Source organism: Centroberyx gerrardi, chromosome 3 (assembly GCF_048128805.1).
Source record: "Centroberyx gerrardi isolate f3 chromosome 3, fCenGer3.hap1.cur.20231027, whole genome shotgun sequence".
Lineage (NCBI taxonomy): Eukaryota > Metazoa > Chordata > Actinopteri > Beryciformes > Berycidae > Centroberyx > Centroberyx gerrardi.
This window is the reverse complement of record NC_135999.1, coordinates 24077213-24097728: the sequence shown is the minus strand read 5'-3', so window position 1 is coordinate 24097728 and position 20516 is coordinate 24077213. Positions and strand designations below refer to the sequence as shown.

The window sequence follows — 20516 nt, the reverse complement described above, 5'->3', positions numbered from 1 at the left end:
CACATGCGCATACATGGAATGAGTGCAGATGCACGCGTACATGTACACACACATATACACGTGCACACACACACACACATACAAAAAAAACCATGTATCAGTTATACTGTGGACAATCAGGGATTAAGCAGTGCTAGTAAGACATTAAAGATAACAGGGATGGAAAACTATTGTTAACTAATGTTGGTGTCATGCAATACATGTTGAAAGTATATAAGGTAATGGTAGACATCGGCATTCCTACCTAGTCTGCAGGCTCTTGATGCGACACAGCATGTCCAAGTGACCGGCAGAGTATTGCTCAATCACATCCTTCACATCATATGGACGCAACGTCTCCTTAAACTTCTTTTTGGCTACATGGAACTTCATTATCCTGGATAGATAGCAGAGAAGTAAAAGTAATTCATAAATCAACCACTAGGGGGTAGTCTGACACAGTCAATACCAATGACCTGCAGTGGCTCCCTCAACCATCATCGCACGCCAGCCTGCTGTTTCTTCACACAGATGCAGAGAGTCAGGCATCTGGAAAATCATTTCATTGGTCCTTACATAAACATCCTGTGAAGTTGTAAAGACCACCTAAGTATTGATGGTGGTTGTCTTGTGCTTACTTAAGCTGTGTGCGTGTAAATCTATCACTCTGAGAAAGCAGCTCTCAGTGGCTGAAGTTTGTTCAATATCCATGCACCTGCGGAGCGTTGGGGCCAAACATAAGGGGATACGGCTTTAGGGAGTAAGAGAGGCAGGCAATGGCAAGAAAAGGCAGCAGTGAAATTGAGCCTTGAAATAAAGAGGAGGTGGGGTGGCTCTTCTTGGATGTTTATGTAAGGCCATCTTTTTGCACGGCCAATCTAGCCGTGGGCTTGTTTCAGTCACTCAGGCGCAAGTGGAGGCTCTCAGAGTTGTGATGCATTGAAGGGCACTGAGGGAATGGAGCTTACTTATCCTCTTACTTATCTCATATATTGGCATGTTGGCATGTTGGAGAAGACAGAAGCCTTTGTGTCTCCATGACCTAGGGTTAGAGTTAGCTTATTCTTTGTACTGGTATAAGGGTTAGTTGTGGGAATAAAACTAGTTAGTTGTAGGACTAAAAATTTTACCCAGAAAAATAACAATTTTTGCAGAAACTGTGACACCTTATGTGTGACACCTTATGCTCCAAACTGTGAAGAGGATTAACTAAATAGGGAAGTGGTTGCTTAGTACTATTGGTTATTAAGTTATTAGGTGCAACAATTAGGTAGCAACTGCAGGTTCCATAGTAAGTTAAATTAAAATTGTCACTACCTCCTGTTCAAAAGCTGCAAGTAAAGAATACATATTTGTTTTTGAATATACTATATATATTCCTTGGCTAAGAGGCCTAAGACACATACCAAGTCCTTGTGACCATGTCAGTTTGCATGGCCCTGCAATGTTGTTGTTTACAATCTCCCACTCTTCCCCATACTTCCTGTCTCTCATCAATGTGTCCAATCACATAAACCAAAAATGTCATAAAAAAATCATCTAAAAAAATAAGATCTTCTAGTCAATTCAATCAAGAGAGCTACTAGAAGGCATGGGGTGCAATCAGGGTTTGTTTGCATGCGACCTTGCCAATAGAGAGAAACTCTTTGTTGTATGTGGCTAAAGAAGACACTTGAGTTGATGAGAAGTCAAAATTGTTTCGCCTCACCTGACAGCTCTAATGACAGACTTGACTGAAGGCAGCAGGTCCTCCACTGAGATCTCGCAGTGACAGCCCTTCTCATCGAAACCATCCTCCCCTGCCATGTTAGAGTCTGCTGCTTAGGAGAGAGGAAGACAGAAAGAGAGTACAAAGATTTCAATCATGTCACTGAATTAAATTGGATTGACTGAACTGAATTGACAGTGAAAGAGAAGGAAAAAGAGAGAGGAGAGAGGGATACAGATAATTCAAAAGCACCTGACAGAGTGAAAGAAAGAAATAGTGTTTTGACCTGCTGTCAGAAACAGTAGAGTAGTAGTACAGTACAAGACTCTGGCCTGCCTTCAGATATATTGCTAACAATGCAACTTTGTGACAATGCAGCTCTGTTTATGGGTGTGTTGAGTTACGACACCCTGAAAAGGTAAGCGTAGGGTTACAAGTGCCGGACTGCAGACTTAAGCAATTTTTCCTGTCCAACAAAATATTGTCTATGGCCTCGGGTTAGCATCATTTAATATTACATAGACCCATAGGATCTGCATGTGCCTGTGTTTTTACAGGGGGTTGAGTCAAACAGCAGCCCCCTCTTAATTATTTAGAAAGTGATTGGTTGAGATAGGGTGTAACACATGTCGAATGCTGACCAATAAACAACATAACAATACGAATTTCTCAGTTATATAATTAATAAATGTCATATTAAGAATCACTTCCAATTAAGCCATATGTAAATTGTCGGATTTCCCACCCACAGAGACAAAAACAGAGGCAGCCAACACCTCAGCGACAGTGAAGGATCTGACAGAAGGTAGCCAACCACGTCGGTTTTGGCTAAGTTGGTTATTGATTCCACACCACCACCAGGCCTCAGCCAGCTGGCTGGCTCTGACACCCCATACGGCTGCTAGAGCATACCATTCCCACCATCCATCCATCAATCCGCCCACAACCACCAACTGGCCATTACCCAAGCAGGCCTGCCAGGCCGGCACCAGTAACCCAAAGCAAGGAAGTGCAAACAGCCATTAACATTCCTCCACTTGGCTGCTGGAGTGGGTAGGCAAAGCCAGTTCTGGTTGGTTGATGGGGCGATGGCCAGGCAATAAGCCTCAACAACATAGTGAAACTCTGGGGGATTGAGTTATCGCATGCTTGGTGTTGGGAAGAAAGGTATTGATTCATGCACTAATGGGTGTTTCACACCACTGAACCATTATGAGTACAGATAAGTACCACCAAGCAACAAGGTCACAAGACATTGATAGCGATTATTTAGAGGACGATTATTCAGAGGATTATTTAGAGGGTGTATGGTAGGTATTATATTTTAGCATTAGGGCATATGATTTATGTATTTCATTACAATCCAGTGGCCTCAATAAATGTTTTACAGCTAATTCAATACTAGTAACCCAGCCCAGTCCAGTGCTGAAAATCTCTGCACTAATTAATCAAAAGCTAAGGAAAGCATTGTGTAACTGTAGAGGAATGTGGAACTTCTCGTTCTCGTGACAGTCACCACAATCACTCTGATTGGTCATCTCACCATCAGTGGTGGAGCGGGATTGGCTCTTAAGGCGGAGTGAGGGTCTGAAGCGGGTGCGGTCGTTGAAGCTCCAGCTCTTCTGTACCTTGGCGGGGCTGGTTCCCTCCGTGCCGGCCTCAGCCACGGGAGACCGCCGGTCGTTCACCGACGACGACTGCCTGCTCTTGATGCTCTGCCCGCGGGGGCTCGCCATTCTCACCCGCTCCTTGAAGCTCAACTTCTGGCTGTGTGGTGAAATGGAGGTGAATAGCGGTATAGAGGAGAGGAGGGGCGAGAGGGAGAATGAGGGAATGACGGCGTGAAGTGGTGGAACGACAGACAGAGATAGATATCTGAGTTAATTATCTCAGCTTTGAGGTAACAACAATATAAATCACAGTTAAGTTATCCGAGACAGTCGGCAGAATGCTGTTGCTAAGGAGGTTATCCACTGCATGATCATTTGTCTTGTCATATGGCATCAGTCATTATCCAGAACCTAATCCTGTTATAGAAGGGCAAAAGGCTGCAGGACAGACAGATCTTAACAGAGACCAGCATGCATTGCAGCAGGTGCTTTACACAAAATGCAAGTTCAGGTTAGGCATGATGCTTCAGTTGGGCCCTATCGTGTGTTTGTGTATGTGTGCGTGTGTGTGTGTGTGTCTGGGTGTGTGAACGTATGTATTCATGTGTGTCCACTTTCGCATTTTTATCGGCTAGGTCAGGTGTGTCATTCCATCCTAGCCAACCCCTGACCCAGAACCATAGGATAAGTCAGCATGTTGCTATGGAGACAGGCAACACATCTAAAAACCTTTTCTGGAAAACCGTTATTGAAGTCACTTTCTTATTGATGTTTTATAGGTTATGATTGCACTATTACTTTCATTTATGCTGATGACACAACATGTTACATACCTTACAAGACTTCACCATTTAAACCCATGCTTATGATACAGGACTGTAAAAGAGTCCTATGTGAATCCTACCATGAAACCTTTTGTAGTCGTAGATAGATGAATGTAAATAGATGAATCTTGCTTGTGGAGACTGTAGCCACGTCAACCAGGAGTGAGCAGGGTGATGAGATGCAGAAGAAGCAAGGAGCAGTTCCATGTTTATGTGATTATAATGACTGCATGCAAAAGCAGTGCACAGGCAACAAGCATGGTTGGTTTTAAATACAATCAGTAAGTGGTATGTGGGATTGAGCATGTGAAGTTATACTGTAAAGTGGTTGTGGATATAGAGGCACATGTGATGTGTGTTTTTGAGTGACAGTAATAGAGTACTATCTCTAGCACTAGGGATAGTACTTGGGAGTTTAAAATGTGTCTGGGATATGGGAAGTGAAATGTGATAGTTTAGGTACAGCAAGAGGGGCTGAATGAAAAAAAATAATAATGGGGGTCTACCACAAATTTATTTTCCTCTCACATATAGGCCTGTGCCAGGAGAAAGCCTATAACGGTTAATTATTTCACAGGATCTGGTTTTGAAATAATGAAAACTGGCATAAATATTCTGAAAACAGAGGTAGTTAAAACCAAAACGCAAGAGGCAGAAATAGTGCATTGCTCAGGCAAAGTCCAAAAGAAGGCAGCTTGTAAATCATTATAAAGGCAACTGATTTCCTCCAGACCAGACTCTATGGCTGCACCTCCTCTGAGGCAGCGCAGCCTCCTAAGGACACCCATGCATCAAGAATTAGTCAGCATTCCCAAAGAAAAAACGTCATGTAACAGGTGAGCATAGACGCCGTGTACCTATGTTTCCGAGCGGTACACCTCCTCAGTAGCTTCTGTTTATTACTATGAACCTTACTAAAAAACCAAGGGGAGATAGACATACGTTGACGTGTTACATGATGCAGAAATAGAGGGACAGAAAATGTTTGCCTACTATATGCATGCTTGCGTTAAGGTGTAATAAAGATCTTTTTCTACCTTGCCCTTATTTCTCTACCTGGTATTCTGGATTATATGTGTTATTATATTACATCGTAGGCATGTTTGTGATTATCTGAGCGCTCAGCACTGACGCCTTGACCCTTGCAGTACTTACTATTGATTCCTTGTGAAGCTTATTCTATGGGTGCACTCACTGTAAGTCGCTCCGAATGAGTGTCAGTTTAATGCCTGACATGTAAATGTAATGATCCTTTGTGTCATGTGTATGAAGGCTTTACAAGTAAAGAGTAATATAGCGGAGATTCTGTTGGCGCTTCACTTTGTCAACCACTGACATTTAGAAACAGCGGAACGGAGGCAATTGAGCTTAGTAGAGGAAAATGAACATCTTCTGCACCATTTGAAAAAGCCTGTAATTTGGTGACTCACGCACTTCATGTCGATATCCCTCATTTAACTATGTGAATTCAGCACGGCCATGGCCACAAGTGCTTGAGTCACCAGTGAGAGGCCAGTAACCTTTAGACAGACACTCCTGGGTTCTCCGTGGGTATAAAGGTAAAGACCCTTGGGTTGTTTTTTTTTATCTCATCTGCACAGATTTGTAATTTTTTCTCTTACGTCTGTGTTTTATCATTATGTTTTATCTCTTTACTTCTGCGTTATATCACTTTGCAAATGAATAAACTAATCTAGCTGAAGGAAGACAGCTCCAGTTGGACTGTTGGATGGCTTTTTTATCTCCCCTCCAGCTCTGCAGTAGAGACCTTAAATAGAGTGGGGGGGCCGTGAACAAATAAGTGGAGGCTGGAGCTCTACTCCCTCGTTCTTTAGACATGCTTAAGATTGCGTGGGATGAATTCTGTCCTTGACTGTGTGCAGGCAAAGCTAATTCTCCAAAATTTTGGCCTGCTCAATTTGGGTGTTCTATTGACATTTCAACTACTTCGGATTCCTCTGCAATGTGGCGTATTTCTTAGTGGAAAACGTCATATATGACACTAGATTCATGAAAAAAAACAAACTTTTCAACTGCCCTCAGGTGGTGGTTGTGCTGCCACACATTCACTTAGCGTTGCATAACTGTGAAGACAACATATTACATCACTCAGCTGTCAGTGCCCCCCCGTCATCTCTTTTTCAGGAGCACTAAAATAGATATAAAATTTGGGAATATAAACACACACACACACCATTATTTCTAATACTGAGAGAGAGTGCCTTAGTAACATCCTTTCTTAAGGCTACCTGAGGCAAGGGGACGGTTAAAATGGAGAGAAATATACTAAAAGCACTAAGAGTGCATGTGTATGCTTGCTTCTGTATGTGCATGTGTGTGTGTGCATGTGTGCACCCACATGTATGTGTGCGTGTGTGTGTGTGTGTGTGTGTGTGTGTTTTTGGAAAGGGAAGTAAAAGATAAAAAATATAGATAAAATATAGATAAAAAAGAAAGATAGACCGGAGCACCAAAGGACAGATAAAACAGTGAGTCATAGCGAGCGCTTGTGTAAAAGTCTCCATTAGCAGGCCTACATTTCATTACCCACAGCCTTGAACACCTCCAGTTGAGGTCACAGACCTCACTTTGCACGCTCAGCGGCAGTACAGTTCACACAGAAAGAAAGCAACAGAGAGCTTGGGGTTTACAATGCTTCATACCTTCCCCCAAATCATGAAACTATAACGTAATGTAACGCAGTGTGTCAATGTTCAGTGAAACAACACAAAGGCACAAACCTTGTGGTCGACTCTCCCTGCTCCTTCCTTGAGTTGATAGGTGAGAAGGAGAGAAAAGAGGATGCATTAGAAAACATTCTTCCATAATATTCAAGTCTTCACTGAACTATCGACATTGCATTACTAAAGTCAGCATGATAAGAGGAAGAGCACAACATTGCGGTGAAGGCATTGTCAGCGACTGTTCCCTTTACCAAATGCAGAGGATTTCAAGGTAGCATTACACTGAGTGCATCAACAAATTACAAGCATTCCAGGGGAGATAGACTTTAACAAATACCAGGCTCACTACAGAGGCAAAAACATGCACAATGCAGTACTGTCCAGGCAAACTAGGGAAGCACTTGCGACAAGAGGAAGCAGTGACTGGGACACAAGGATACCAACACATAGGACTTGTTCAAATGTGTCTTAATCAGTATAGTATGTATGTGTGTGTGTTTGTGTGTATGTGTGTGTCAGTGTGTGTGTTTTGTACATTATGACTATCATGACTGTTGCTAAGTTTTGTATGTCTGTCTTTATTAAATGTATATGCTTTGCAGATGGCTTTCCCAATATTTCCAGGCTCCATATCTGTATGTATAGATATGGCAATTGCCAAAGCCACTAATAGAGATTATATGCGCCGTATCTCTAAATGAGACCCAACTTAACGAGACAGAAGCGCTGCAAATTCAATAATCCTTGATTGGCTCACTGAGGCCATGATTGCAGTCATAAATGCGCCACAGAGGATAATTGCTAAAATTGCTGTCTCAGTCTCTCAAATTGACAGTGCAAGTCACTGGCCCATTGAGCACTCAACAGACTTTGGTCAGGCAGGGAGCTTGAGCCAGTGTGAATACTGTGGAGGGATATGAATGTTCATTTACTGAATAGCAGCAAAAAATTGTGAAAAGTTTAGAGGCTGTTTAGAGATGTTTTAGCACTCAGCGCTTAACTGCTTTTGTCAATGCAAGCAAGTCTGGATCAACGGAGCCTGGAAAATATTAGTCTTTTGGATGGCTGTGAACCATTTTCTCATAAGAAAAGAAAAATTATAAAATCAAAACATTTATATGTTCAATAGAAAGAACAAAGCAGATAAATTAAACAAGGAGATAGAGCAAGAGAAAGCGAAAAAGGCTGAATAAATACAAAAATCAATACAACATATAATAACCCAAAAACTACATAATTGAAAAAGTATGGGAAAAGATTGCCTGAGTGGCACAGACACCAAATACAGACACCAGCTGCCATAGTTGTACCTACTTTGTAGGGCTGCAGGTATGCAACGCCTTCAAGTGAGGCTTCCAGGTAGCAATGGAAACCGAGTTCTCATCAGCCGCATAACTACGCCAAACACACTGCATGCAGAATACACAAAACCAGGAAGAAGAAAAACAAAACAAAAGTACAAAGAGGAGACCAAATAAAAGATAGATAGAAAGGAAAAACAATTTGAAGACAACAAAAGAACAAGGCCAAGGAGGGAGTGAGAAGGAGGAGGAGGAGGAGGAGGGGGAGGAGGAGGAGGAGGAGGGGGGAGCAAAGAAAAGAAAACAAATGAAACAAAAAAAAAGCTGATTAGTGAAAACAAAACAACAGGTGTGTCACACGTCTGTGGCTGGGCGGAGGTCAGGCATGGATACATGCCTGTGGGAGGGCAGGAGGCTCTCATAGTGCCGCCAGGTGGCATCCAGGTAGGGCCTGGTGCTGTCCGTGGAGTAATAACGCCACGCAGCCTGGGACAACATGGGGACGGACAGGATGGAGAGGAGGAGGAGGAGGTGAAGAGGAGAAGAGAGGAGGTGGAGAGAAGTCAGGACAGGGGGAGATAGGAACAGAAGAGATGGGAGAGAAGAGGGAAGAACAGCGGGGGAAAGAGAGGGAAAAACAGAAGGACAGAGGAAGGCGAAGAGGAAGAAAGAGGTGAAGCATGTGGGAGGAGGAAGACAGGGGAGGAAGTAGGTGTGAGAGAGAGTCGAGGATGAAAAGGAGGCGAGACAGCATATGGAGAAATATATGAGGAAGACAAGGTGAGGTCAGCACCACTAAAATTCAGGATGAAAAAAAAAAAGGAATGTGTGAAGGTCGGGATGAAAAAGAAGGAATGTGTGAGGCGGGAAGGAGGGGAATGGCAAGAATGGATTTGCCAAACTGGTACTTCTGGGCTAAAATAAGGGAGAGTCTAGAAACCTCGCAGAGAGCAGAAAGAGTAATGAAAAGTGGAGGGATGGGGGCACAGGGCTGGAGAAAGTGAAGCTACATGCTATGTTGTTTTTATTGGGTAGTTTCAGGGTTTTGGAGAGTCCATGGAAGGAAAAGAGAAACTGGAGAATGATAAAATCGTTTAGGGAATTGAATCACATTTCATCACCGATTGTGTACAGTTCACCTCGACATTGCAGCGCATTGTGTTGGAAACAAGAACAGCAACAACGAATACTCAACTTGAAGAAATACATTTCACGCATCACCAATTATCTAATACTATGTGTTTGTTTTCCAGCCCACAGACAGTTATGTTGAGTTTCTTGTGTCAGAGAAAAAGAAAGAGAGCCGGCTGTGTGCTTTACCTGGATGAGGCAGGCGGCCGGGTTTCTCCTCTTCTCAAAGTGCTTCTGTCTGTGCTGCTCCTGGACCTTCAGGGCGAAGCCTGAGCCCAGAATACCCTGGGGGAGGGCAATAGGAGTAAATACTGGGAGTGCAATTGTATTTGTTGCCATGACTGTCATGTTTCACTAAGGTGTTGAGAAAGGAAATACTACACTGTCAAGAATGTCCCAACATGGCTGCGTGAAACATGACTGGGGTCAATTCTGCATTTGTACATTTAATCAATTTAATTAATTGAATTTGGTTTGGAATTTGAAATTCAAATGCACTTGCATTTACCTTTTCTTCCACTTCAGGCTTTTAATGTACAAAGATATTCTAAAGAGTTGATTCAATTTCCATGATTTTCCAGATTTAATGGACTCATCAGAATATCCTTACACATTATACATTAAAATTAAAAGTGGAAGAAAAAAAATTGAAAATTTAATTGAATTCTGATTCCTTAAATACTTCCTGTAGGAATACCAAATTAAAATTCAATTCAAACTCGCAGCATTGCAACAGAATTTCAGACAAAAAATTCAAATGAATTGACACCAGCCCTGCTGCGTAAATGATCTGGCTGCACTTCATTAACACCAATTACTGCTTCAGAAATTGATCTGACAGAGGGGCATCTAGAAATCTGCCTGCTCACTGAGAAGCGAAGACAAAGACATGAGATGAGGTGAATAATTCTGACTTACTGCTGGCAAGGCAAAGAAAGAGATGCCCAGGAGGGCGAACCCTGCGGACAGCATACGCCCCGTCCACGTCTTTGGTGTCTTGTCCCCGTAGCCAATGGTTGTCAAGGTGATCTGTGGAGACACAATGCGCATTTTGACAACATCACATCTCTGACTGGAACCATTAAACAAGAAACTAAATGTCCTGATGACATCTGGAGCCTACAGATGATGCCAGAAAGAAGTGGAAAGAGAGTTAATTAAAATAATGATACATGGTGATGAGACTTCCAACATCAAAATGCAACAATTTAGAGCTATTCAGCAAAAGCCTCAAAATGAAGATTTAATGCTGTGTATTCACCACAAAATTACAGGAGTAAATACACCTACTTGGCTGCGAATAGGAATCGGCACTCCTTGCAAAACACTGCCCTACTTTAGCTTGCTTTCAATATAGTCTCTCAATATCTGTCTGTCTGTCTGTCTGTCTGTCTGTCTGTCTGTCTGTCTGTCTATCTATCTATCTATCTATCTATCTACATAATGGACTGGGGAAAGGACATGAGATCATATTTAATTCCCTATCTGTTTAGGAGACTGCTCACTCTGGACTATCTCTCATTCAGGCTCTGACTGCCGTGCATGACAAAGACGGCTGAAGCCATTTGGCACCATTATGATTTTTTGAGCTGGTATGAAAATGGTGGTTAATGGAGCCATGCAGGGCTAACATTTATAGAGAAGCTGTCAAAGCGCCGAGGCGACCACAAACAGGAGCGGAGGGAAAAGCTTGCAAGGACACCAATTTTCAAGCATCTGCTTTGGGACACGTTTATATGAGGAGATAACGATACCAAGCACAGACACATGAGGTAAAAATCACAGTTCACTGCACAGAGGTATAAGTTCTCCTGTTGCCCAGGAAACCAAGCCAAGCACAGACTGTGTCATTCGGCCGAGGTAGGAGAAAAATCAATTCAAGGAACATTCGACAGATAGCTATTGATACTAGAGGTGGAGCGATGGGAATGAAAACTCGTCTGGAAGCTGTTGCTGAGGCCAACATTTCAACATTTTGAGTTACAGATATAGTTAGCTGTCAAAACTCACCGTGCCCCACCACAAGGCATCAGCGTAGGTAGCGAACTCCTTGTTGAACTTGTTCTCCACAAGGTAGACGAGGAATGAGGAGAAGATGAGAACCAGGAAGCCAATGTACCAGGCGGTCACCAGCTCCTGCAGGCAGAGGTCAAAGTGTCATCATGGAAAAAGGAGAATCTTGGTAATGCATAAAACACTTTGGCATATGAGCCCCCTTCGCTGTCAGTCAACCTAAATCGGCTTTTCTATGCACTTTAGAGTATAAAACATTAGTACCGCCTGCACTTTCTATGAAATAGACTGAGCAGGTGAGACAAGGACAAAGGTATGAGCCTTTATTGAATTAATCTATTAAATCCACTTCAATCATTTACCAACGCACAGGATCTGATGCAGCTATCGCTTGTGCTTTTAAAGTACAGTGAGCTTTCAATAGAAAACCAGCTTAGTTGTTACAGGAAAGGCGGTGTGCACGAGAGCAGGTACAGTATGTCATTGAGGTTATCAAGTGGACACCTCCCATGACAGATTTTTTAGTGAATGCCACATCCAGCAGGCTCAACAGAAAACTCTGGTCCCAGACAGAAATCTCTGGTCCCACACTACATGTAGAGGAGATAGGAGATAGATAGGAGAGAAGGCAGGTTGACCTCTTCCACCCTACAAACGCATGTTGCACAGCCAAGCTTTGTTCAAACTCACATAACTTTATCATTATTTTAGTCATGATCCCAAGGATTTTTTTTCCATTAGATGTAATGGTACAGCCATAAGAAAATGGTGTCTCGGGTTTGAATATTTCACCCAATATAAGCGTGCTATTGCTTCAATGAAGCGGCAAAATGAACAGATATGGAATATGTATGTGAAAAAAATGATTTTTCTAACTTTGAAGCTACTTAATAAGGGGATATTTAAGGGGAAAGTCAGGGTGCAAGGGGTTAAGAAAGGGATTCTATGTGAGACACTGATTGTACAACAGGGTGTGAAACGCAATATTAGAGAGATAGTCCTGTTAGTACAGTTAATACCACAATACACAGTATCTCACAGTATAAAATAAACGGACTTAAGCCCCTTATTGGTTCTCGTCCTACTGTCTTGAACATGACCCAACAGAGCGGCGGCAGTAACACTCTCCCCTCTACATGGCCTCATCCATGAATTTGTCCAGCTCTGAGGGGATTAAGTGTGTAACATGAATATGATTCCCCTTGTACCCCCCCCCAACACACACACACACACACACACACACACACACACAGACACAGCTTTAATACCATGCCAATAATACCTACTGTAAGATTAAAAGAGTGCCAGAGGAAGGCAATAGCACATGCACAGGCCAAGGAAGACTAAAGTTGAAAATAGCTTTAAGCCCACAGATGCACTTTAAACATGCACACAAATATATGCACAAGGACAGAGATGCACACACACGCACACACACACGCACACACACACACACACACACACATCTATTTGACCTTTTCGTTTAGAGTGAGATGTTTTATCAGGATTATGCGGCCTGACAGTACAGTTATGATGGAAGTGGAAAGAAAGACATCAGCCGGACGTGCAGTAACAGAGCAATAGCAAGAAAGTTTTTCTCTCTCTCTCTCTAACTGCAAAAGGACTCTGACCGCACAAAAAAGTAGAGAGCTGTATGTGAGTCAGAGCGCTACACCTGGCTTCTGCATCATTTATGGGGGTCATATTGATCTTAGATACGAGTGAAAAGAAGTTGGTAGATTTGTGTGGGTAGTTCAAAGTGGAGCGCAGAGAGAGGAGAATCACTTTAGGCAAGAAAGACAAGAAATACCTCAGTAGAATAAGTCACAAAGGAGCAGGCGCTGGGTAGTGTTGGACATTTCTATACACTTCAAATACTTTACTTTAAATTCAATACCTGTTTTAAAACTTTTTTTTTTCCAATGTTGAATGAAAGAAACATGGTAGAACATTAGCACACAACTGCCTTTCTTCATTGAATCTGACAAGGCTCAATTGATTTTCTTCCCCACAGATACCCATAAATAAAAGAAAAACATGAGTTCTCAATGTAAGAATCCAACATGAGGCTTTTTGATGCATTTCTATACCTTAAAATCAATACTGGTGCGAAAAGTCCAATGTGTATCATTTTTCCATACCCATCTCTAGTGCATAGTGTACTGCATATATACAGTATATATGAGTGTGTGTCTGTGTGTGTTTGTGTGTGTTTTTAAAGAAATGGTGAGAGCTAGGGCTGGGTATTAGTCAGAAATTGGTGTGTGTGTGTGTGTGTGTATGTGTGTGTGAACTTGCGTACTCTGATTTATGTAACATGTCTTTTCAGATAAGATGTGTGGTTGTGTTTTTTTGTGCGGACCCCAGAAAGAGTAACAACTGATTTGCAGAAAATAATTTGCAAGAAATAAACACAGAAATAAATCCCTTTGTGCATGAAGCATCATGTACCATGCAGTCTGTCCCCTACGAGGATCAGTAAAGAATCAAATTAGTATTAGTATTACGCATGCACCCCCTCCCCTCCGCCCACCTTGCTGTGTGCGTAGACCACAGAGCCCAGCAGCTTCCAGGTGCCTCCTCTCCGGTCCATGCGCACCATGCGTAGGATCTGCAGGAAGCGCAGGCTCCGCAGGACCGAGGTGGCGAAGATGTTGCCCTGGCTGCCCGCCGACACCACCGCCACCGACGCTATCAGCACTATGATGTCTGCAGGGCACAGAGGAAACACACACAAAAACAGTTTCATTCCAAACTGCTATATATCCATTTTGAGAAAAATGCAGGCTATTACCTGAAATTCATGACTCAGCCCTAGAAAAATATAGCTGATCATATCTTCAGAAATGTTAGTTTTATATAATAAAGGTGTTAAGATAGTTAATAACTAATGCTCTATAATGAGACTTGCTTTCATATCAAAAATCATCTTGGAAAACAAGTCTTAATGCTCTCTTCATGTAGCATCTATCACGCGCTTTCCCTCCACACAATCCATTTTCATGTCTTCTTGTTCATGTTGTTCATGTTTTCATCAGGTTTCTTGCATTCTTCATGTGAACACTCATGCAATTCAGTCTGTTCGCTATTGTCATGTAAGTATTCACTAAAACTGAACATGGACTTGAATGGTTATTGATTTTAAGACTATGAATATAACCGAGATAAGGTTATATACAGGGTTATACATGATTATTCACATATGGTTCTAGACATTTAAACAAAACTTAAGAGAAATGAATTTGAACTGACGACTTCAATCTACAACCTCAAGGCAAGTATAACTTATTAATATTGATCTTTATGTGAAATTGGCCTTCAAAACAGACAGGCTTGATAGCTCATCCAAGCCTTGGGGTCAGAATATCTGGGATCGGCTCGATGTCTGTATTGTAAACAATCATGTTGTTGCATTAACAGCAACTCACACTTGCCACCTTGCTCTCACCCTGTACAGTGGCCAATTATTCCAACAAAGGCTCCATAATACCGGAGCTGACATTATCTGCCAAGGGCATCAACAATAGAATAATGTATACTCTTTCTCTCTCTATATATATATAGATAGAGAAAACCTACCGCATCAATCTGCCATACAGACACAGACAGGACAGCATGGAAGAAGTAATTGGCCAAAGCACTGTTCCATGAAGAATGCAGGATGTATCTGAAATTACTCCAGAAATGGTCTAAGGGTTTCTTTCTTTTCAATTTTCCATAAGGAGTTAAAGGGCAGACATGCTGTATTATGTGCATACACGAGTGCCACAAATTGTGACACACAGATACACAAACATCAGCACAGAAGAACAGACGGGCAGACAGACACACACACACACACACACACACACACTTACACACAAACATTTTACTCTGAACAGGGGAAGTTCACACAGAAACCACATTTAGCAAAAGAAAAACATCAAACCCTCAAAGAACACAAACAACCGAAGTATCGAGCTTCTATAACACAAGAAATAACATTTTTTTTCCTCTTTCCCCTTCGCTCTTTTCTTGAACGGATCTTCCATTTCAAAGACACGCCATGTGAAACTCTACCCTGAAGTAATATTATTTCATTTCGTTGTTCGAGAGTTTTTCCCCTTTTTTATATAATTCTCATTATTGGAGTCTGTCATCCCGCCCGCTCCTGTCCTTCCGTCGAACCCGGCTTTGAGGAGAAAGTGCTGACCAAGGTGTGGCTGATCTCTCATGCCTTATAAATCATGGACCAGTTGACCTGTGGTGGGGTGAGGGAGTGGCGAAAAAGGCAGCAGCACCATGAAAAATACATTAATGACACCCAGGGGATGAGAGGCCCCAGGGCGCCCACAGAGCTGCAGCGGGGCTCGCTTTGAAGCTGCAGAACAGAAACGTCAGGGAAGTGAATGACAGATGGATGGATGTGAGTGTGTGTGTGTGTGGGTGTATGTGTGCATAAGTGTGTGGATGTATCTGATTATGAGTGTGTACGGTTGTGGATATTAACCTGCATCTGGTGTCTTCATCTGCCTAACAGTGGTAGTGTATCCATGTAATTAACAATAGAAAAATTAAATTAGTACTAAACAGATTTTGACGAGGAAGCCAACAAGCTGTCAATTGAAGTGGATAAATATAATAATAACTACTATTTTCCTCCATGATTTAATGGTTTTTACAGAAAGTGAGTCTAAAAAACATCATGTAGAGACATTTTGAAAGCTGAGATATCTCAATTCTAAAATTCAAAACAGCAGATGATTGATGGTGGTTTGGCATTTCTAATGTTATATGGTTTATTGCCCAATCACTTCCATTCTGAGGTGTGTGTGTGTATGTGTGTGTGTGCATGCTGAACCACATTTCTGCATATAAACGTATGAGTTTGTGTGTGTGTGGGTGGGTGTCGGTGTTTCTGAGCATGGTTGTCCATGCATTAGTGTGATTCTCTGATGTGTGTGACTATGTGGTTTTATTTGGGCTGGTTTTGTGTGAGTCTGTACGTGTGTGTGTTCTCCTACGGTGCGCCCGATTGTAGTGTTCACGTGTGTGTTTTCTCTTTGTCTGCCAGTGAGTTGACGTTCTTGTTCCTGTTCTGCAGACGGACGGAGACCCGCATATGTAGAAGCTGGAGAGGTGACAGGCTTTGGCATGGCGTTAGCAGCAGCAGCAGCAGAAGCAGCAGTGATTCTGTCCCACAGCCAGCTGCAAACCGTGGCTCCGTCCCAACTCTCCCACCCTCTCTCTTAACTGTACTGCCGAGCATTCCACCTAACATGAAAACCTTGTATCTTCAAAAAACTAGAAAAAACACAGGCTTACTTTCAGATTGACAATCACACATAATTTTTTTAATTTTAAGGTTTTGAATTAGTTCATGAGCACTAGCGTCGTGAAACTCGCTCTACCTACAAAGTAAACCTTCAGTTTAAGGTAAGTAAAGATGATGTTTTTTTTTCTGCAATAACAGAATACAGTGCATTGGTCTGGTATACCGCAGATATGTAGAAGAGAGATTTCCCGTCTTATTTTTGTACAGTGATTTAGGAGGGAAGTAATGTAATAAGTTGGAAATCGACCTATGATGACAATCTTCTGGTTGGTTTGCTAAACCTCTGGGTCACAGACTTGGCTCTACAGATCCCAAAGGGCAGAGTGTATGTGTGCATGTGCATGTGCGTGTGTGTGTGTGCATGGCGTGCGTGTAAAACAACAAACAGGACTATTAAAATTAATATTTTTCACAGTTAACAGACATTTTACTTTGCACCAGTGACTTCAATTCACGTATCAAAGAGGATTTGTGGTGACAAAATGCACTGAAGGGAATTTTCTTTTAACAACTGAACAATATGCATCATCACCACCTCAATCTGCTCAAATCTCTGATTCACAAAAAGACTGATGTAGGTGGTGAGATGAACAGAAAAAAAAGTAATCTTCAGGAACCCAGCTAACTAGCAACCGCCCAGCCCCCTAATCTCTCAAACACCCAAATCGATGGATTTGCGGTGCAGGTACTGCAATGATTTCCCAAGTTGCCACTTGACATACAGTACTATCATTTCTATGAAGAGTTTCATTCCAAACTGAGATATTCACCATTTGAAAAAAAAGTGACACCTATTCTTACAAAATGATCAATAGCACAAAATCAAACCAAAATATGATAATTTCTTTTCTATATTTTAGAGATATTGACCGATTATTTTCTTTCCAAAATGGATATATAGGATTTGGGAATGAAACCCTTCATATGCAGCATGAAGTGCTCTGACCTCCACACACAGCCCCAGACAAATGCACCCAACAGGGAAATCAGCCAAACATATTAGGGAGATTACATGATATTACACTCCATCCTCAGGCACACAGCATTCCAGGACATTTACTAACACACTTCCTGCAGACCAACCCCATTTGACTCATGAGAACTGTGCGGTGGGAGTCATCCATCCAAGTTGTCAGCGGTTTGTGTGTTTGGTTCTGAGTCCCCAGAGAGTGTGTCCATATTGAAGGATTTGGTCCTAATGATCTTTAAATGACTCCACTGGACAAATCACCTGCTTAGGCCACTTAGGGTGAAATTGGTTCCAGTCCCGTTTAATTTATGAGTTAATTCTGGCCACCCTTGGACTCTCATAGACAAATATGGACGTATATGCGCGCACGCACATACGCAGCTACACTTAAACACACACACATGCACACACAAAGCCAAATTAACCCAGGTGGTGGTGGCTTTGTAGAGTTATGGTTCTTGCCAGCAACAGCATGGGGGAGAATTGTACACCCATCCACAACACTTGAGCACACAGTAACCCGGCTTTTGGCCGTACTCCAGTTAAGGTTTGTTTGTTAAGCTGTTTACATGCACCTTTGACACCCTGAGACTGAGGATCCCTGTTGCCATGAATAAACAATTTCCAGACTATTCCTGTCCACCTGTGGCTTCTCGCCCACAGATAGAACGGTCCGCCAGCAAAAAAAAGTATTAAAAAAAAAAACTAAAAAAAAATGCAGCTGCCAGCTACACCCTCCCTTTTTGACTGAGCAGTAGGTTGCTCCTAATACAGGGGGAATAAATGATGGTCCCACTGGTTATAGTAGTAGTTTTTTTGTTTTTTTTTGTATAGTTTTGTTTTTTGACAATAAAATGTCACCCATGCTGTGGGAGTCTGAGGCAAAGCAAACAACACAAAAGTGAGAGGAGTAAGTCACAGTAACTTGTTTAATAACAGAGTAAGACAGGCATCTTAACTGGGTTTCTTTTAACCAGAGTATGAAGCTTGACCAGGTTATTCTAACCGAGTAATGACGTTTACATGATGCGTCGATCCAAAACCAGATTACTAAAGTAACCAGGTGTAGAACGTAATTCTCTGTGCATGTTAACGCAGCCAGCGAGACACTGAAAACTATACAACTACAAACTGAATATAAATACTGTACGCAGTGAGGGGCAGTAAAGGTGGGGTCGGGTGGAGAGTGGGGGTTAAGGGTGAGAAAATGAAGAGCAAGTAGTTGAGAAAGGAGACTGACATAGCTTGAAGACAGCTTCCTCTCCAGCAGAGCCCCTGTCAGTGTGATTGGTAGCAATTTTACCAAGCATGCCTTTGAATTCAGCCAAGGATATCTTTTCTACCAGAGAAATGGGATTAAACAGCGTTATATGAACATCGCTTATTTACAGTATGCCTGTTGATGCCTTTGCCATTACACAAAAATTGTGTAACTGTGTGGTGTTAGAATATAGGTAGAGGATCAGGGTCTGAGGAAGACCTGCTTGCTGTGTAAGCAGCTTAGGGCCATTGGGGAAAATAATTAAGTCTGACAAAAAGAAAATGGACAACAAGGGCTCAGCCAAGATCCCCCAGAGGGACAAGGATACAAATGAACAGTCAATGGAGCATTAAATAATCATATCAGAGTTTATCTTATAACTATATAACCATCGGTATCTCTGTCTGCCATAGCACCATGTTTTTCAAGAGCCAAATTTAAATCGGTCAGTCAATCAGGAAGAGGCACTTTCCTCTTCTATACCTGGGCGATATCAAACTTCATCAGGCTATGGGAAACTCATTTTCTACATATAAAGTCTGTTTATTGAGCAGTATCTAATCAATGGAATGAAGCAGAAATTGGACTGTTGTGAAAATTTAAATTTAATTATAAATCTTCACATCTTAGCTGTGATTTTTCACATAACTCCCATTACTCCTCTCATATGCAAATCCACTGTGATGACATCACACAGAGGGAGAAATGACCTCTGGGTTCTTCATCTATTTGTTTGTGTGGTCTGCTGCGGTACAGTGATGTACGGCGATATGAACATAAGACATCACACATTTTATAACACAGCACATTGTTGCATAAACAGTGCTTCCATGTATGTAATATGCTATAAGCTATAATGTTATTGTATTCTCTATAGAAGAGACTCAGGCAGTTGATCAACTATGGAGCCAGAGAAGTGAAATACATTCAAATAAACTGCTAATTAATTAGGTGTATCTGTCCAAACCACAAATTCTCCATGTGACTCTACAGAATTTGTACCTGTTCTGTCTGTTTATCATTCAACTTTCTTTCTTTCCTTCATTTTCTCCCTTTATCCCATCTTCTCTCTTGCTTTTTCTCTGCCTCTCTTTCACCCACTCAAACTCTTTCTCCCTCTCCCTCTAATTTCACCTCCCCCATTTTTTTTTTTGTCCTGTTGTGCTTGACTCTTGTTTTGTTCACTTTCCCTCAGTGCTGGCATGACAGTAGCCGCTACAAAGTGTGATGATGGGAGTTCACAGCACCCTGCGTGACCACTAAGCCCTGCTCTCCTCCCTCCAGCACCCTGATGTGCTGTCCAAGATGGAGCAGAGAGATCCATGTCTAAACAGTGGAAAAAATCATAGACAGTTAATTTAGACCCCATTGCGCAAATGCTCTCTCCTGTTATGAGCTTTAACCACAACTGAACATGACACTAGCAAACTATGGTCAATAGCGTGCTATGGTAGCCCTCTGAAGTCTAACATCAAATTCCATTCATTGAGAGGACAACTGTGAGCAACTAGAGCGCAAGTAGAGTGCAACTGAAGGGTCAAATAGGCTTAAAGATTGTTTACTTGCTTCATAATTCATTGAATCCTAACTAATTGTGCTTTTGTTTACGTACTGACGTCTCATGCTTTTAGTGTGGACATTAAAAATGGTGGAAATGTGTTGGTGCGCTTCAAATTCAAGTCCATATTTGTTGAGCATAATATCCAAACAACACACAATGT

The 20516-nt window shown here is 42.0% G+C and overlaps 1 protein-coding gene across 1 annotated transcript in view; it reads right to left on the bottom strand.

Moving 5' to 3' along the window:
* Positions 1 to 20516, bottom strand: part of kcnq5b (potassium voltage-gated channel, KQT-like subfamily, member 5b) — a 107513-nt gene that overhangs the window by 3998 nt on the left and 82999 nt on the right. Inside the window, exons 4-11 of the mRNA XM_071921089.2 lie at positions 13784 to 13959; positions 11248 to 11373; positions 10156 to 10266; positions 9427 to 9522; positions 8504 to 8592; positions 3231 to 3454; positions 1688 to 1796; positions 245 to 376 (exon numbers count right to left, since the gene is read on the bottom strand). Coding sequence (XP_071777190.1) covers positions 245 to 376; positions 1688 to 1796; positions 3231 to 3454; positions 8504 to 8592; positions 9427 to 9522; positions 10156 to 10266; positions 11248 to 11373; positions 13784 to 13959 — 1063 coding nt within the window. The remainder of the gene's footprint in view (positions 1 to 244; positions 377 to 1687; positions 1797 to 3230; positions 3455 to 8503; positions 8593 to 9426; positions 9523 to 10155; positions 10267 to 11247; positions 11374 to 13783; positions 13960 to 20516) is intronic.